This window comes from Oryctolagus cuniculus, chromosome 1 (assembly GCF_051225735.1).
Source record: "Oryctolagus cuniculus isolate XC-2025 breed Fujian yellow rabbit chromosome 1, ASM5122573v1, whole genome shotgun sequence".
Classification (NCBI taxonomy): Eukaryota; Metazoa; Chordata; class Mammalia; order Lagomorpha; family Leporidae; genus Oryctolagus; species Oryctolagus cuniculus.
In genome coordinates this window covers 220,195,091-220,214,919 of record NC_142867.1, presented here as the reverse complement: position 1 = coordinate 220,214,919, position 19,829 = coordinate 220,195,091, and the positions used below count along the sequence as shown (strand labels likewise).

Below are 19,829 nucleotides of genomic sequence, written 5' to 3'. Positions count from 1 at the left end.
GGAAATAGAGGGAAAAGAAAAGAAACAGGACTGAGAAAGGGGTGGGGTGGAGGAATGCCACAGTACACCAGGAGGGACAGGAGTCTAGCCAAGTCTTTCTGTTCAGAGTGCTGAGTGAGCCCTTGCAAGCGTACCCTCAGCTCATCTGAGAAACAGCACACCTGGAGTCGGGTTCTGCCCAGCCCTTTGCAGTGGGATCTGCAACAAGTAGTCAGATGGCAGGGAAGCTCCTAGCACACAGGCAGAGAGGTTGGGGGAGAGACAGCAACAGCTGAAACTCACTCTTACTTTCTCCAGCATAAGGAGTCAGTGCCTAGAGCTACACATGAGGCCCGAGAGCTATGCTGCCCTGGAGGACGAGAGTGGAGTCACAAGTCAACTCTGGGGACCCTGACATGGGAAATTGGAACAGCCAATCTTAGTGAAATTCACACTGCCACACGATGGGGGCCCCACAGTCATCTGGCCAGGGGCATGCCACTCCTGCATCATGGGAAACACACAGGCTTGAACTCAGGTTTTGGTTTCAGTCCTCACTCTGGGTCTGTCAGGTGGATTCTAACAGTGCCTATGACTAGAGAATGCAGACAAGGTTCCCCACTCACATCACTGATCATAGTCCTGTGTGCTGAGTACAAAGCCTAGGAACACAGCAGGTGCTCCATATTCAATAGGGATTCCCTGTATCACACATGGTTTGCTTTCCACCAAACAGGCACACTATGGAGAATGATATCAAAAACCTAGGCTATGGAAGGCCAAGAGGAGGGCATCCGAGGAGCTAAATAGCACCATATTTATGAGCATGGACTTTCCATTTGGGCAAACATGGAGCTGTGCCTGGCTCTACACCCCTGATCCCAATGTCTCAGGTTCCCCATTTGTAAACAAGCCTCATTAATATTCTTGGTCCCAGGCTGTTGTTAGCTTTTAGTAGTGAGACAATAAGTGAAAGGCACTTAGCACAGTACCTGGCAGAAATAAAGAATCAAATAATTAAGAATTGAAGAAATGATTGTGAACAAGTCCCCACCCCCACAGAGAGTGTAATGGTTAAATGAGATAATAAATGCAAAAGGATTAACTTGGGATCAGGACATACTAAGTGTTCAACAATGTCATTTCCTACCCCATTAGTAAAGGTGGTCACTCACCTGCACGCGTGTGGGGTTCAGCCAGTGGGGTATGTCACGCACAGACACATTTATTGGCAGGACGATGGACTCGCTGTTGTGATCCAGGCATGAGGTGGCACACTCAGACCCTGAGGGAAAGCACAGAGTGAGGTGTTGGCTTATTCCATAGTCTCCCAAAGCCCACAAGCTGCCCTTCCACTGGGTGGACTCTGCTGCTTCCTGGTCCCCAGTGGACTGGCAGGACAGTGGAAAAGAAAAAGTTCTCTTGGTAGAGCCATCTCTGGTCTCCCCAACTCCACTCACCTCTTTCCAATCCAGCTGGCACCCACTGCCATGCTTTTGTCCCTGAACTTACTTTTGTCACGCTCATTCTGTGTTCAGAAATCTTTCTAAGACTCTCTCCAGGTGTAAGAAAAAGTACATTACCCTTTGCTACAATGCCTCCCATGGCCTGGACAATCTCCTTTACCTATAAAGACTTTCATGCTTTTGTTGGTCTAATCACATTGAGTAAACTTAGTTTTCCATCCGTTTCTCACTCTTCCCCTCCTCTGCGCTCTGCTACTGTCACTCTGTTTCCTGAAACATGTACCCCCGCACCTCAGCCATACGCTTTCCCATGACCAACTCCTATTCTTTCTACCATGGCCAGTTGGACTCTTCCAAGAAGCCTGCCCACCACTCTGCAGTTGAGTAAGATCCCTCTATCTTCTGGATGCCTACTGAATTTGCTCTCTATCTCTGCTCACTCATGAGTCTCACTCTGCTGCTGACCTTATCCTCTTGTGTCTCCTCTGGACATTCAGAGTGTTGCCCTAGAAAGGAAAGATAAGGTCTATTCACCTCTAAACCTAACAAGTGCTTGACACCTCATAGAGAGTTGGCAGATACTAGCCATAGATATGTATGGATTCTATTCAGTGCCCTTCCTGATGCCACCTTATCATCATCTTCAGCCTATGAGACTCACAGGTGGGAAGGCCATCAGGAAAAATGCCTAGAACCTCTTCTGGCCACTGAGTCCAGAAGGTGAGAGCTTCCTTCCTTTGCAGGTGGCTTTCCCATGTCACCTCATTTCCCTGCAAATCCAGCCATGTGAGCAGATGGCATCGCACCCATTTCATAGATCAGGGACCCAAAGGGCACACATCCCAGGTTACAAAGCTGGTGAGAGGAGGACCATGGCTTAAAAACCACTTTTTCTGACTTGCAGGCCTAGGCATGGATAAGGGAGCTGTACGGAGAGCAGATAGGGAAAAGCAGGTGATGATGGAAAGGGCGGAGGTTGAGAAGGTCCAGAGGACAGAACAGAAATGCAGGAGACAAAAGACTAAAAGATGAGTGATGAGACAATGAGAAGGATCCCTATGCATTCTGAGAAATGCAGTCAGGGGTGCTTGTTTCATCGTGAGGCCTGGTCCAAAGGCATTTCAGGGAGCAAAGATGAGACAGGTCTGGGATGATAAAATGCTTTTGCAAAAGAAAAAAATGAAAGATGCAGCCTCTGAGAGATAAGCAAAGACTTTCTTATCCCAAGAGAGGGGGGAAAGGAAAGGAAAAAAAAAAAAAAAGAAAGAAAGAAAGAAAAACACACAGGGCACTGGTTGTCCTTGCAGCAGTCAGAGCTTCGTTTCTCCAGCTCTGCCTCTCCCCTCTCGGGGCTCCCTTCCCCCACGCCAGGGTTCTTGGGCTTCAGGAGGAGGCTGCTATGTTGTGATATATGAGCCATAATTGGCATCATTACAGAGTGGTGATCTCACCAGGCCCCCACCTCTCCTTCCTGGGAGGCAGGCACGGAGAGTGTGGCAGCCATGGAGGCGGCGGCAGCAGCAGCAGCAGCAGCAGCACTAACTTCCTGAGGGCCAGTAAGCTGTTGTGCAAGCGTCCCCAGGCAGCATGACACCAGAATGTAACCTCTAGGCCCCATTAAAACCCTATCCACGCCTCGCCCCTGCTTACAAAGCCTTGGTCCAGTCCCTCTCCTGAGTGAAGTGAGTTCTTCCCAGGGAGGGGTTTGGCCTGGGAGGTAGATGTGAAGGGCATTTGGAAGTGAGCTAAGGACTAGGGAGAGCTGCTTTCCCCTCTTCCTTCTCTCTGTCGCCCTCAGCCTCCCTCTGTTGCTTTCCCTTTTCCTGTTCTCTTCCCATGAGCCACATCCACCCATCATCCACTCAGGATTACCAGACTGACAAGATGGGACACAGGGTGTGGGAGAGGGAAATGTGATTCAGTCCTAACAACATAGATTTCTTGCCCTTTCACCTCGAACCATGGAAAAGTCCAGTGGGTAGAGATAGCAGGGGTATTATGTCACACCTCTTCCCCTGTCTCTTGATGGTTCTCACAGCAGAGAGCTAGTAGGTACTGTGGCTCATTTACATATGTGAATGCAATATATGCATGATGTGGCCATGTGACAATTTGAGTAAATGTGTGTGAGCTCTGTTTGCCTTTTGTGCCTCTTTCTTCCATGTGTCTGACTTGTTTTTGTGTCCATGGTTGCATTTGTGCTTGTGCTTTGCATGTGTGCTATGTGAAGGTTTACCTGCTACCTGTGTGTGAGTGGGCAATGTGTAGGTTTATGTGCTATGTGTGTGTATGTGAGATGCATCTGAATGATATTGGTCTGATGCACAAGGACCAGCCATGATTGCACTGTTTGATGTGTGTGCTTGATGCTATGTTTGATTATGAAGCATTTCTGCCTATTACGTGTTAATATAAGTATGTGTGAATATATGTGAATGTGCTAGTGGACATGGATATGCAGCAAATCTTTCTATAGGTTTTTAAACACAGGTCTCTCAATCAGAATTTTTCTCAGAGGGTGACTCTATGCCAGTCATTAGTATGACAATATCCACTGATACATTCTGGTTGGGTTGAGTGTAAGGGCCTATTATAGATACAAGTGTCCATAGCCATGCATGTCCAACAAGAATGATGGAGAGGAGAAAGTCTTGGCTTGTGGATGCAGCAGCCACTGCTGCTCGCTATGACAACAGCTGTTGCCCCAACATTCTAGAATAACTATACTTATAGGTCTTGTAAGATCCTCTCTTTCTGCAACCTTCTTCCTTGCAGGCCCCTTGGCTGGGTGGCTCTGTAAGACCTTCAGGTCCTTTCTGAGTCATCAGACAAAGCAACCACATGCTTAAGTTTTTCCAAGTCATGTGGGAGCAAGTGCCTTGACTAAATGCAAGAGTGTGGATTCCTACTCTATGTGCAGGTGAAGAACTTCTGCTCTCTAGGGTTACATGTTTCCATTTTCAAAAGGAGGTGATCAGTCAAACACTTCTACTCTCCAACCACAGACCTTGCTCGTGGGAATGCTGTGATAACTTTTGGTGTGCTGGGTGAAGAACATATTGGCCCTGTGCGGACTCAGATAATCTTCTGCACTAGCCATCCCTGGCCATGGCCCCATACATCATATTAGCCATGAGAAAGGACATTCAATTCCCTGGGCTTTTCATCATCGTCAATTAGGAAATCAGCCCAAGAGGTCAGCACCACTGGCCTTAAATGAGGTCAGACTCCAAGTACTCCAAGTTCCCAAGAAACCATGGAGCTTACAATTAATGCATCTGTCCAGACTCCTGGTTTCAACCAGGCAAATGTCTGGCATCACATCCCAGGTTGTCTCCTCTCACTGTGTGCATTTCTTGAGCTGTCCTTTCCCAACACAGACAATATTTAGGATGAGGATAACTAGGTGAGATGAGAAAAAAAAAAAAAAGCCAGGCTTTAGGTGAGACAGGATTTGGGAACATGGTTCACTGACCCTACAATTTGCAATTTCCCAATCAGTTAAAGATTACTGAGAGGGTAAGATACGATGCAGTTCAAGCGCTCGATGCAGAACGTGATGCATAGCAGGTGCTCTGAATGTTTACGATGATGCAAGTCTTAAGACTGGTAAGAACAGGCAGTCACACTGGGCAGCTGTGGCTCTCCTGAATGTGACTTGTGCTTTCATGCTCTTTGGTCACATGGTTCTTTCTGTCTGCAATCCCATTCCGGCCTGACAAGCTTTTCCAAATCCTTGTGTAAGCATCCCTTCCCCTGGGAGCCTTCAGTGCTTCCCTAGGCATCCCACAGCTTTCCTGTGCTTTCATGATGCACACTCTCTCACTGCTGCTTCACCAGTACGCCTGTCCCAGACTCTCCTTGGGGGTCAGGATCTAGTCTCACTCATCTCTGTTTCCTGATGCCTGTGAGGGCCTCACACAGCAGAGGTGCTCAACGACCTGCTCAGGCACTAATCCCGGGTTCCTGGAAGCACTGTCCCCTCCCCGCTGCTCCCTTCATGGGCCCATGGTACCTATGGCATAGCCGTCTGGACACTGCAGCTTTAGGTTGCTGTTGAGCTGGTTTGGGACTGAGCACTGTCCTTGCATCTCCTGGCAGAGGTGGAAAGAGCCGCTCCAGGTGCCATCTTTTCGGCAGTGAATGACATTGCTCCCACGTCCCTGAGTAACACAAACACACGATCAGGACCAAGAAGCATGCAGATCTCAACAGGGTAAGCCGTTCAGGGTAACAGAGGAAAAATTCTCTCATCTCCCCACACCTCTGAAAAGTGTTTCAAAATAATTTTTTTAACAATGGTCAAGACTCAAGCACCCTGAAGGAGAGGAAATATTATTAGTGTTTCCATTTTACAGATGGAGAGACTAAAAATTCAGAGCAGGATGAGCCTTGTTGAAGCCTTTCCAGCAGCCCAACTCTAAGTTTAAAGGACTTACAGAAATTTTTCAATGAGAGAAATTCTGGTTTTCACTTGTGCTGTTTGTTGTCGCAATTTTTTTTTAATTGAGAAAGTAGGACCCAGCATCAGATTCTGCACCCATAAGGAAGGAGTTCCCATTGGAATCAGCCATGGATATCGGCAGGGGACTTGGAGCAAGAATGGTTGTTAAGTGGCACTTGCCTAATGGAGGAGATTCCTTTCCCTTCTTCGTGCTTTTTGCTCCCTTCTCAGAAACAATGGCACCAAAACACAATTCAATGTGTGGATACTTACATCTTTGCTTCTCCCCTCTAATTTTTTTAAGATTTATTTATTTATTTGAAAGGCAGAGTTAAAGAGAGGCAGAGGCAGAGAGAGAGAGAGATCTTCCACCCACTGGTCCACTCCCCAAGTGTGTTGGCCAGAGCTGTGCCAATCCAAAGCCAGGAGCCAGGAGTTTCTTCTGGGTCTCCCACACAGGTGCAGGGGCCCAAGGACTTGGGCCATCTTCTACTGCTTTCCCAGGCCATAGTAGAGAGCTGGATTGGAAGTGGAGTGGCTGGGACTTGAACTGGTGCCCATATGGGATGCCAGCACTACAGGTGGCAGCTTTACCCGCTATGCCATGGCACCAGCTCCTCCCTCCAATTCTTTAAAATATAACATATGTAGTTTCTCAATTTTCTGCAAAGTATTAGATAAATGCAGCTTGAAGATATATTCCCTACTGCAATTCCTTTCTAACTTCCAAGATTCAGTGGGAGGTCCTTTGTAGATGTCTCAAAAATACCATTGAATTCAAGTAATGTGAGCGTATTTCAAAAAGTTTGTGGAAAATGGGATTAAAGTGTAAGCTTATTAGGGTGATTGTTTAGCATAGTTATTGAGATATCAGAGTCCCATATCTGAGTATGGGGACTCAATACTGACTCTGGCTTCTGACTCCAGCTTCCTGATAATGCAGGTCCTGGGCGGTCTCAGTGATGGCCCAAGTAATTAGGTTCCTGCCACTCGCCTAGAGTTCCCAGTTCTCCGCTTTGGCCAACCCAGTCCAGCCACTATAGGCACTTTAAGAGTGAATCAGTAGATGAGCACTCTCTCACTTAAAAACATAAATTAAAAACACTTTAAATTAAGGGGAGGGTTGCGGGTGGGAGGGACGTTATGGGGGGGGGGGGAGCCATTGTAATCCATAAGCTGTACTTTGGAAATTTATATTCATTAAATAAAAGTTAAAAAAACCCACTTTAAATAGTAACTTTATTTTGGTGCAAAAATCTTGAAACCCATGCATAGGTAATACACATTTCTGTGAACTCCTTGAAAAGCCAGCATATTTTTTCATGACAGTCTGTGCCCAGCTCTGTGGAGTACTGAAGAGAGCCATATCTTCTCCAGTGAGTGTGTGTGAAATGCAGTCGTGTGAACAGCCAGCCATGCTAGTGTGACTGCTCTCACGCTCAAAAGGCAAAGGCTGCCCCAGTCCTTTGAGTCTTCTCGAAGAATAACTGATTGTGAGGAGGCAACCAGGGAAAGCCTCTTAGAGGAAATCATCTATGGAAAACGGTGTTGAAGGATGGAGAGAATCAGGCAGAAAGGAATAGAAGCATGTTTCTGTCTTCCAGGCAGGCATGTACATAGGGAAGTACAGTGAGCACTGATAGGCTGGTGTGGCTCTAGTTCTGTGACTCAGGGGAGGGTGTAGGGGAAGATGAGCAGGGAAAGCGGAGAAGTTGTGGGGCCTTAGATGCCAGCCTAAGAGCTGGGACTGTACCCCAAAGGAAATGAAGAGCCATAGGTAGTTTCTATTTGGGGAAAATCTCTGAAAGTTCCGAGCAAAGCCATCTATGCTACCCCTTCTTTGAAACTTACAATGAGAAGTTCACAGTGAGGTTAGAGGCACGGACTGTGCTCTATCAGAGCAAACATCTACACAGTTCCCATTCAGACTCCTGTGCCCTGCAGCCCTCCCGGCTTCATCTCTGCCAAGTCGTCAAGTCCCTGCCTTCCATGGCACCATCAACACTGAAATTTGGTCTCCATTACCTGCAGTCTTGAAGGCACCATATGTCCTAATTTGGTGCTGGCTTCTCCTGTCTGCTGTGTTGCTTCCCCCTCACTTGTCTCCCTGGCAAACACCTTCTGTGGCATGACCCGTACTTCCTGATGCTACCCCATTCTGTGTGAGGCACCACCGTAATGTCTCTGACACTGCATTCCCTCTCTGTTGATCATGTTCTCCAACTAGATGATGAGACCCTCAAGGCCCAGCAAGGTGCCCTGTTCATCTCTGTGTCCTCAGGGCCTCTTTTTTTTTTTTTTTTTTTTTTTTTTTTTTTTTTGACAGGCAGAGTGGACAGTGAGAGAGAGAGAGAGACAGAGAGAAAGGTCTTCCTTTTGCCGTTGGTTCACCCTCCAATGGCCACCACAGCTGGCGCTCTACAGCCGGCACACCGCGCTGATCCGAAGCCAGGAGCCAGGTGCTTCCTCCTGGTCTCCCATGTGGATGCAGGGCCCAAGTACTTGGGCCATCCTCCACTGTACTCCCGGGCCACAGCTGAGAGCTGGACTGGAAGAGGAGCAACCGGCACAGAATCCGGCGCCCCGACCGGGACTAGAACCCGGTGTGCCAGCACCGCAGGCGGAGGATTAGCCTAGTAAGCTTCGACACCGGCCCCTCAGGGCATCACACTTGGCCACTTGGTCTATTCATGCACCACCCACAGAGGTCTTTCTTTTTAATTGAAGAATTATTTGTTTCAGATAAGGTGAAGAGGGAGAAGGGGAGGAAATCAATTTCTTTAATAAAAACTAAGTGAATGCATAGATGAGGAAATAAGATGTAAGTGAGTAAACAAATAGATGACTGAATGATAGAATATGATGAGTGTATGCATCGAGGAATGAGTGAACTGTACAAGGGCTGAATGGGGCTGGAGCTTCCCTGTCTCAGCGAACAGCTGCAGGAAGACAGGATTCAGTAGAGAAAATGGGCCCCTCTCTGGTTCTGGTTGGGCCAGCAGAAGAAAGGGTCAGTTACAGTGGAGGCCTCTCTGGCCATGCGCAAAGGGTGACCCATCCTGAACATGCAGCTGTGCGATGCCTTGGAGAGTGCCCTCCTCGAGGCTCTGTGCAGGCTCATGACAAATTATACAGCTTCGTGAATCTTTAGAGAACCCAGACTCTCCCTCTTGGAGCCCCAGGCTCCAGGCCCCATGATTCTGCTGAGCCCTCAAGGGAGCAGGAAATTGACCCCTATTTCCTGGAGCCTTGGCCTGGGTCTGTGATGCATTTGGCCTCCAGCCCCTGAAAGGGCTGCAGACCTCAGCACTATGTGGGCCAGTGCTGGCTGGAGAGCTTGGTGTGTAGTGGAAGATGTATTAGAACTAGCTGGAATCTGTTTGGGGAATTCAAAAGGGGAGGCCTCACCATACAAGGTGGGACAATAAATCACTCATCTTGCTGCCTCTGGTCTCTCTCTCCTCTCTCTCTCTCTCTCTCTCTCTCTCTGTCTCCCTTACCCAGGCCATCTGGAACTTTTTCATGCTAAATCTGCTTTAAAAAAAAAATATGGTGCCCTAGGCTGGCATTGTGTCACAACGGGTCAAGCTATTGCCTGGGGCGCCAGCATACCATGTAGGTACACATTCCATCCAGCTCCCTGTAATGTACCTGGGAACCAGCGGAACACGGCTCAAGTCCTTGGGCGCCTGCCACCCATGCGGGAGACTCAGAGGAAGCTCCTGACTCCTGGCTTCAGCCTGGCCTAGCCCCGGCTGTTGCAATCATTTGGGGAATGAACCAGATGGAAGCAGATGGAAGATTCTCTCTCTCTCTCTCAAGTAAATAAATAAACCTTTTTTAAAAAAATAGCACCCTTATGCTAGGTCACCTCAGGCTTCAGAACAAGGTATGGTCATGGGTTGGCACTCCAGGGCTTCCACAGTGGAATCCAGATGACATTTCTAGCTCCACCTCTTCTTATGCACATATCTTTCATCCTAGCCCAGTGATCCTCCTAGTCTCTCTTGCACATTTCTCTTCCATCCCCTTCCACTCCTCCACCCACGCTGTGCCCTCTACACAGGTGTTCAGAAAACTCTGTATTTTCAAATCCTCCTGGGAACTGATGTTGGTGCCCTCAGTGTTTGCTTACCACCTGGTGCACACCCTCAGGGTGCATCTGTGCCAATTGAAAAGACCTGATGCTATTGAGGACCCAATTTGGAAAGAGCAGGGACTATTTTAGAGGTAGTGTTAGTGAACTGAGCCAATGAAGTGGTTTGGCTTCAAATTCACGATGTTGTATGGGAAAGTTAAAATCTCTCACAAGAGAGCACTGGCACTGTGTTGCAGCAGGTTAGGCACCACCTGTGACACTGGCATCCTGTTTCAGAGTACAAGTCTGAATCCTGGCTGCTCTACTTCCAATCTAGCTCCCTCCCAATGTGCTTGGGAAGGAAGCAGCAGATGATCCAAGTACTTGGGCCTCTGCCATACACATGGAAAACCAGGAAGGAGTTCCTGGCTCCTGGCTTTGACCTGGCCTAGCCCCAGCCATCAAGGGCATTTGGGGAGTAACCTAGAGGATGAAAGATTTCTTTCTCTCTCTTTCTCTCCCTCTTTCCGTCACTCTGACTTTCAAAGAAATAAAATAAATATATATTCTTAAAATATCTCACAAGCATCCTTCATGGATGCAGTTTGCCTTTCTATGTCTGCACATCTGTCTGTATAAAGGCATGCTACAAGGGCAGGCATTTGGTGCAGAGGCTAGATGTCACTTGGGACGCCTGCAGCCCATTTCAGAGAACCTGAGTTCCAGTCTCTGCTTCTGATCTCAGCCACGTGCTAACACACACCCTGAAAGGCAGCTGGCAATGGCTTAAGTACGTGGATCTCGACACCCATGTGGGAGAACCAAATGGAGTTCCTGGATCTCAGCTTTGAGCCAACCCAGCTCTGGCTATTCTGGGCATTTGAAGAATGAGCCAAAGGATGGGGGAGATTTCTTTCTTTCTCCTCCCTTTTTCTCCCACCTTCTCTCTCTGGCTTTCAAACAAGTAAATACGCAAACAAACAGAGCATTTAAAAAGGCATGGTGTGCTCTAACTCCCCTACCATTTTAGCTGCACAGATCTATAGTGAGCTGAAGGTGTATCACAGTTAACAATCACCTAATACATGCCCAGTTTTACAATGTAACAGAGTAGAAATTGTCTCCTTTTAAGAGATTTGGAGACTTAGGTTCAGTTGGAAAGTGAAAAAGTGAATTTTGAATGATTTAGTGTAATGATTAAAGGCATAGGCTTCAGTTATAATGCTTAGGTTCAAATCCCAGCTCTGCAGCTTGCTAGCAGTGTGGACTTAGGGAAGTTCCTTAGCTGCTCTGTCTCCATTTTCTTAGCTGTAAAAGGGTATGGAGTCCACAACATGAGAGCATCATTATGAGAACTGAGTGTTTTACACACACACACACACACACACACTGGGCTAGCTAAGTGTTAGCTGAGGCTCTTACAGGTTCTACTGCACTCTCTAGGGGAAGTGCAGCTACAAACAGAAGGCAGTGGCCTTCACGGTCATAGAAGTTGCCTATGCCAGAACCACCTTTTTCCCTTTGCTATAATGGACAGGAAGAGAGAAAGAAGGAAGGGTGAGGGAGAGGGAGGATTCTACTTCTCCTGGTCTAAGTGAAAATAAACTAAACAATGACAGAGGGAAACATAGTGACGTCCAAGCAAGTCAGAACCAAACCCTGTGTTACAGGAGATGGATGGTTAAGCCTGACTTCATCAGAAGCCTCAGCGTTGCCACTTCCTAAGTATGTAACATGGCACAAACTGCTTTGCCTCACTGAGTGAATGCTAGCCTCCTCATCTGTAAAATAGGACAGCAGTGCCAGATGTTGTGAGTCTTAAACAAAGTGAACAGCATAAAGCACTCAGCCCAGAGATGGACATGACCAAGTGCTTATTAAATTACCACTGCTGTTAATCATTTGCCTGTGTTTTTAGGAAATGCCTTCCTATGCATGCCTCTTGTGAAAGCTGTGCTTTGTCCATGGCAGAGCCCACAGGCAGAGCCCAGCCCCATGTCACTGGCGGAAGAAACTTAGAATCATCCTCTACAGTCTGTGCAATGAGCTGGCTGTGTTGCTGACTCTGCTTCGATCGTTCCTGCCTTGCTTTGCTGCATTGCTGAAATCCACCACAAAGAAGATGACTTTGTCCAGAGTGCACTTCTAGCCTTTATCCTCTCCAGCTGCAGGCGTCCTGTGTTGATACTGTCCCAGTTCTGAGGGTGGTTGCCCCCTATTCACCTGCCAAGCCCCCACAGTGTTCCTTACTAGAAGCCAGGCCTGAGTTATCACCTCAAATAGCTCAGAGGCATCAGAGCTAGATTGAATCCTGAGACAATTAGCACTTCTCCCCAGCCACCTGAGGATGGGATCCTTGTCCTCTTGAAAAGTCTAGGAGCAGTGGAAGGAGCAGGGCTTTGCAGTCAGACAGAACACCACCTGCTGACTTGGAAGCCAGGGCAAGAACCATCCTCCCCGGACCTGGGTCCATCTCTGCAAAACTGGGACATTGTTTCTTTTTCAAAGGATTTTTAGGAGTTGTCAAAGTGAGAGGAAATCTGCAACACCAACTTGACACCCATCACTCAAAAAAAAGAAAACTTTTGTGATTATTAATGTTTTCTGATTGTTCAGAGCAGCAAAAACACTGGAAATTCTAGAGCTGAACTGTCAGTGTGGTAGGTGGAAGTGTGGCTATTAACATTAAAATGTAATTATATAAAATTTCATATTTAGATGCTCAGTCTCTGTAACTAGGTTTCAGGTGCCACACAGCCACACATGGGCAGTGACCATCAAATTGTACAGTGCAGATGTGGAACATTTTAATTACAGCAGATGCAGATGGATCAGAGGACTATTTATTCTATTTGTTTATTTGATCAAGAGACTGGGCTTCCCTATAGCTCCTTCTAGTGTCGCTACCCCATACCCAGGCCTCATGTAGCAGAGGTGTCCCTGTCTCTGACTGTCTGGAGCTAGCCAGCAGAAGGCTAGGTGTCAATCTGCCACCTTAGTTTCCAAGTGCTTGAAAAGCTCAGAAAGTACATGAGAGTCTCTCAACTGGAAGGAGCTGAAAGGCAGGTCAGTGTAAACATGTAAATGTGTCTTCCCTGGGGCTGCCATGCATGGTGGTATAGGTTGTGCACTACACAACTCCAGGGGGTACCCATAGACAAACCCTATTTTCATTACTTCACTTAGTCCTCACAAACTATGAGGTAGGTAGTATTATTTCTACCCTCCCATTTTACAGACAAGGAAACTAAAACTCAAAAAGTGAAGTACTCCAGTTAATAAGCAGCAAAATCCGGATTTGAACTCAGGGTTTCAGATTCAGCATCAGACTGGCTCCCAAAGAACGAATGGAGTTGGAATTTTATTTGTTCATTTGCTTTCAGTGGCAGTGAGAGGGAGTGTATGAATTTCCCCTATAAAAGCCCCCATCCTGGAGCTAACTGTGGTGTAGTAGATGAAGCCGCTGCCTGCAGTGCTGGCATCCCATATGGGTGCCAGTTCAAGTCACAGCTGCTCCACTCCCAATCCAGCTCTCTGTTATGGCCTGGGAAATCAGTGTAAGATGACCCAAGTGCTTGGGACCCTGCAACCATGTGGGAGACTTGGAAGAAGCTCCTGGATCCTGGCTTCGGATCAGTGCAGCTCCGGCCATTGCGGCCTTTTGGGGAGTGAACCAGCAAATGGAAGAAAACTCTCTCTCTCTCTCTCTCTCTCTTTCTCTCGCTCTCTCTCCCTCTCTCTCTCTCTCTCCCTCTCTCTCTCTCTCTCCTCTCTCTTTCTGCCTCTCCTCTCTCTGTGTAACTCTGACTTTCAAATAGATAAATAATTCTTTTTTTAAAAAAAAAAGCCCCCATCCTTCCTTGCCAAAATCTGGAATTGCTTGGAAAGCAAAGAATTCCTGCTTCATACAAGCCATTTGATTCAAGATGCTCTGAGCCGTGCATTCCTGCTATGTTTACAGGCAGCAAGAGGGGATCTGAGGTGAATACTAGCTTTGGCTCTAGGGCCCCTGGTCTGAGGGTAGAGGAAATTCATTTTCAGTACAAACTAGAAACGTCAATTGTATTAGGAGCCCATTTGGCATGCACTTCCCGTTTCTCTGCACTGACAAGCAATACCCTGCTCCTTTGCGTCTAGCCTCCCTGCCAGTTGCCAAACAGAACTGCTCGAGTCGTCTGATGCATTTACATTTTCCTCCCCTTTAAATACAAACTGGCCATGAAAGTTACTTGGCAGGCCCCAGGCAGACTGGGTTTCAGTTTGATAACATGACCACAGCCAAAATATTATTTGGCTCAGCAGTTTGAGTAACTGTTAGCAACAGTTTTATGTAAGGGAGCGAGAGGGAAGTTGATCAGCCTGCGAGAGGCCATGGTAATCTCTGGCATTTGCTTGTTCCGGCACTGGCTTCTGCTTCCCTGGCAATCAGGGATGGGAATGACTCCCCTCCTGAGTGTACACAGAGGACCATGAGTGTAAACTACCAAAGATTTTCAGGTGGTGCTAATTGGGGTCGGTCTACCCACTGTTTGGAGGGACCCAGGTTCTGGTTTTGACTCAGCCAATGTCAGCTGTGCCACCCCGGGAGATTAAGTAACCACTCTTGGTCCTCATCTGTTCATCTGGAAATGAGGAAACTGACTTTGATGTTCACTGCTATCCTTTCCTGTGCCTTAGTGCAGCCATCATTTCCTGAGCACCTACTAGGTGCTTGGCACTGTCCAAAGTGCTGAAGTCACTGGGACGATTTCAGATCAGTGAAGAATTTCACAGCCTACTGTAGGAACATGACATAGAAACAGACAATTATAATGCAATGGGGGTAATCCTGGGGAGTGATGCTGAGCCCAACAGTGGATGAGACATTGAGAAAGAGTTCCTGGAGAAAGAAATGCCTGTGCTGAAGAGTGAAGGGTGATGAGGAGTCAACCAGCTGGAAAGGTAAGTGAACTCTCTAAGGTAGAGAATGCAGAGGGCAGAGGGAGGTCAGTATTCCTGGTGATGGGGTAGAAGCCTTAAATTCCATCCTTACAAGCTGGAATTTTATCCTAGTGGAAATGGCAGCTGCTAATTGATGAAGGGCTGTGAGCAGGGGGATTGTCATGATTAGAGTTATGTTTCAAACAAATCACTCTGGCTGAAATGTGAGAATCTACTTACTGCAGAGCAGTAAGGGAATTAGAGTAGGGAAACAACCAAGAAGCTGCAAACCTAGAAAGAGGAATGGTGGCCTGAGTTAGGGTGGTGGCACTGCAGACAGAAGATGATAGCTTTGGGTATTTTGGAGGGAGGAAGGGCAAGACCTGGTGATTGCTTAGATGTGGGGAGAGGGAATAGAGGAGTTGAAGATAGTGGTTTGCTAATATCTGATGATTGGAAATGAGTACTAACTAATAAAGACTGACCATGGAGGATGCAGCAGGATCTGGGAAACTGAACTCTGGCCTCATACAGCTGATGATTTTTACACATCTGAGAAACTTGGGCTTTGGTTATCAACCTTAAATTGGTTGGTTCTATTAAGATGGAGTTTCTTGTGAACTCAAGGTATCTTTTGAAACAACTGTCTTTCATTTCACTTTTGCATACTTTATTGCTTTCCAGCCCTAGTGGATGGTGAGGGGCATGTGTAGGGATGAAAGAAAATTCATTCTCACAACTCTGTCAGCAGAGATAGCAGTTTTGTACTTTCTGCTAGTTGTGGCTTGAGATAAAATATAAACCCTGCTAGCTTCTTCTATTTTCCTTTTCTTCCACTGTTCTCAAAACCAGTCCCTTGGCCGTCGCCATGGCTCCCTAGGCTAATCCTCCACCTTGCGACGCCAGCACACAGGGTTCTAGTCCCGGTCGGGGTGCCGGAGTCTGTCCCGGTTGCCCCTCTTCCAGTCCAGCTTTCTGCTGTGGCCAGGGAGTGCAGTGGAGGATGGCCCTAGTGCTTGGGTCCTGCACCCCATGGGAGACCAGGATAAGTACCTGGTTCCTGCCATCAGATCAGCGCGGTGTGCCAGCCGCAGCGTGCTGGCCGCGGTGGCCATTGGAGGGGGAACCAACAGCAAAGGAAGACCTTTCTCTCTGTCTCTCTCTCTCACTGTCCACTCTGCCTGCCAAAAAAAAAAAAAAAAAAAAAGTCCTTGAAATCAAAATATGGCCTCTTAGTCTTCAGGTACCAACTGATTTTTTTTTAAGCTAGTGGTACTCTTGTGATTTTAAAGACTTCAAGGACCAACATCAGCAGTGATGGTGGTAGAAAACTGGCAAAACCATTCAGTGTCTCCTACAAGAGTAACTTAACTTTCATCAGTTTCATACAATGGGATTCAATCTGTGATTTCCATTGTAAGGGTACCAATGTTAAAGAAAGTTTGTAAGCCAAGAATCTCTGAACAAAATACAGTTTAGGAAGGAAAATGTGGATCAAAGAGCTTACAAAGGAAGGTAATTAGAGGCCATTTCTTAACTTCTGCTATGGTGATATTGCCCTTATAATCTGGGCATATGTAGACAGTCTCCTGGAGAAAGTGGTTCTTAAGATACAGTGTTTATTTTGGTAAGCAGAGAGGACAGGGACCAAAATATTAATCTCTAATTCCAGGGGGCTTACCTGGGAGGTGTCACTGTCTTCACACTTGATCCTACACTCGCTGTTGAACTGGAAGCCATTAGTGCACTGGTAGAGCCCGTGGAATTTTGGTGGAGGTGGGTCACAGGTCACAGGAACACAAGCTCCCACCTGCCAGCTGCCATCTTGGGTACACTGTGTCTTGAAGGCTCGTCTTCGAGGAAGAGATGAAAGAAAAGAAAGCTCTAGGACCAAATGGCTAGACCCGTGTCCTTCCAAAACACAAACTTGTCCTTATATTTCTCTTTCCCAGTCTTGATTCCCTACTTGTCCTAGGTGGTGGTGAGTGTCATGTATAAGGGATTAAGAAGAATTCACTTATAGAACTCTTTGAGCAAGGACAGGCAGGAATGTCATACCGTCTCTCAGTAACTTGTGGATTGATATAAAACACAAACCCTGCTGTCCCCTTCTCTTCCTTCCATTCATAATGTCCTGATAAGTGTTGGCACCATAATTATATTAATATCTACCATATATTGAGCAACCACCATGTGCAAACACTTTGGAAGCATTTGCATACACATCCTCATTGATTCTTCACAGCAACCCTGTTATAGAAACTCTTAATATAATTTTCATCTTACTGCTGAAAAAGTAGAAACCCAGAGAAATGAATTTGCATGAAATAATTTGCATGAGATCATGTAGCCAGTAGGCAGCCAACCTGGAACTTAAAGGCAGCTTTGTTTGACCAAAACTTCATATTATCAAAAATGTCCTTGAGCTTCCAACAGGTCAGAAGAGATGAGAAAGAATGGCGAGTACTTTCTCCAAAGAAGAAATGAGTGCTGCCTTCCAATAAAGTATTCAGATCCAACTCCTCTCCTCCCGAAACCTGTGAGATTGTGTTTCCAGCCCCACTTACTTCTTTGACTTCCGGGAGGAGCCGGGCACGTGGTATCCAGGTTTGCACTTGTACTTGCAGAAGGAGCCCACCTTGTGTTTGTTCTCTCTGCACCTGGCAGTCTGGAGTTCTGCATTGGGTACTGGGGGTGGAGCCAGGCACATGAGCTCACACAGGGCCTCTGGGAAGGACCACAGTCCATCCTCCATGCAAGTAAGGAAGCTGTGGTTGCCTGGGGGACACAAAAATGCAGGATTAGCAGGGGTAGAAGTAGCATCTACCACTGACTTACTACATAGGTTACTAGATTTTACCTGACTTGAAGGACCAAGGGAACCCTCTGTGGCATTCTGACCCCTTCTATTTACAAGGAAGGAGCCAAGGATGTGGGGTGGGGGCTCAAGAGAGCTGTCACTGAGAAGAAACTCCCATTTGGGAGTCAGCTTCCTTGTGTCTGTAGTGAATTGAAATCGATGCTTCTGATTCCTGACTCTGAACTGTAAAGACAGACCTTCACCATCCTTTAATCCAGCCTCCTTGCTTTTCAGGTGGGAATCCTTACCCAGAGATGAAGGGGCTTGCCTTCTGATAGTCAGCAGCATGGCTCCTCTCAGAAGCTATTCTACGCTCTGGTATCAATGTACTGTGTGACCTCAAGCTGCCATTTTCCCCTGGGCTCTGGGCTCCTGTATCTGTCCTGGCCTCCCAGTGCCTGGAAGTAACAGCATCGTGTTATCAGGAGGTTTGATTTTCTGTTCAGGCCCCAGAGCTCAGTGAAGCTTTGCCAAAGCAGCTGAGAGAACAGCACTTCCCCGCAGCCCGTGCCAGCTCTGACAGAAGTGCTGATTGCCATCGGGAAGCCGGCCTGATGGGGAACATTGCAAGTAAAAGTAAAACAAGGGAGTTAGGCTTTTCACTGCCAGCTCATATATTATCAAGGCACAGCCTGCCCCAAACCTCCCTGAGACAATTAGAGGAGGACCTGAAACTTGTGTTGCTTCACCAAACTCTCCTCTTCCTGGTGATTGCTGAATGGTGTTGACAACCAGGCCTGGAAGTATGTGTGAGGCTTTGGGATTCGAAGGTTGGAAGGGCGGAGTGACAAGGAGGAACATGACATTTATTGTGCAGTTACTGTGTACTGAGTACTCCTGATAGGCAATCTCACTTGTTCTCATCACACAATGCACCTAATATAATTCTCTGCAGAACAGAGACTCAGAGGATGATGTCACCAGACCAGGTTGTCATGATTAGTAAAAGACAAAACTGAGGTTCAGAACCAGTTCTGTCCAACTACAGAAATGGTTGTTTTTAATGGGATATTGGCTATGTATTCTCAGCAGAGGACTTGCCATCCATTCTGGGAGTGTTAAATCTCAACTTTCCTTATAGGAACAAAACAAGTGCGCCTATCTTTCAACATATTGAGATCAAATGCATGATATTTAGGAAATGTTATATCAAAGTCCTGGTTTGCTCCCTAACTTCTTTCCTTCGTCCCTTCTTCCCTTTCTTTATGTAATTTTTTTTTTGACAGGTAGAGTGGACAGTGAGAGAGAGAGACAGAGAAAGGTCTTCCTTTGCCGTTGGTTCACCCTCCAATGGCCGCCGCGGCCAACACACTGCGCTGATCCAATGGCAGGAGCCAGGTACTTATCCTGGTCTCCCATGGGTGCAGGGCCCAAGGACTTGGACCATCCTCCACTGCACTCCCTGGCCACAGCAGAGAGCTGGCCTGGAAGAGGGGCAACCCGGCGCCCAGACCGGGACTAGAACCCGGTGTGCCGGCGCTGTAAGGCGGAGGATTAGCCTAGTGAGCAACGGCGCCGGCCCTTCCCTTTCTTTAACCTTTAGCCTTCAAGAGCAGATCTGAGAGGACCCTGTGAGTAGCACAGAAGCCTTCACTCATTCAACAAGCTTCAATTTAGTGCTTACTATGAGCAGATACTTTTGTATGTTAGGGTGAAAGCAGTGAACAAAACAAAACAACATTAAACAACAATCATCCTGTCATCTTGGAATTTATAATTTAACGAGATAGGGAGGAAAATAATACATTAAATTAAAAAGTAATGTATTTAGTATGATCCAGTTTCTCCAAGTACTATGGAGAAAAATAAAGCAGGATAAAAAAAGGAGAGGGGAGAGAAAACTGCAATTTTATGTAGGTGCCGCTACTTTTTCTATCTTCATTCATCTTCTTCTCTTGTTGTGTGATTCACCTCATTAGCATAAGAGAATAGGGTGTCTGTAAATCCCACAGAGTATTTCATGTTGATGAACTGTGAATGTGTAAGCTATCAGCATTTTCTCATGCAATAAAAAGAGTAAAGGGTGTGACAGGGTGACTTATTTGTCTTCCATAGAAGCATAGAGGATCCCAGAAAACCAGG

General features: G+C 46.9%; 1 protein-coding gene across 2 annotated transcripts in view; it reads right to left on the bottom strand.

Moving 5' to 3' along the window:
* Nucleotides 1-19,829, bottom strand: part of PAPPA (pappalysin 1) — a 266,049-nt gene that overhangs the window by 35,555 nt on the left and 210,665 nt on the right. For both annotated transcript variants that reach the window (XM_051855823.3, XM_089319886.1), the window contains 4 exons: nt 17,455-17,665; nt 16,569-16,740; nt 5,461-5,608; nt 1,155-1,264 (listed from right to left, as the gene is read on the bottom strand). In XM_051855823.3, the coding sequence (XP_051711783.3) occupies nt 1,155-1,264; nt 5,461-5,608; nt 16,569-16,740; nt 17,455-17,665 (641 nt within the window). The remainder of the gene's footprint in view (nt 1-1,154; nt 1,265-5,460; nt 5,609-16,568; nt 16,741-17,454; nt 17,666-19,829) is intronic.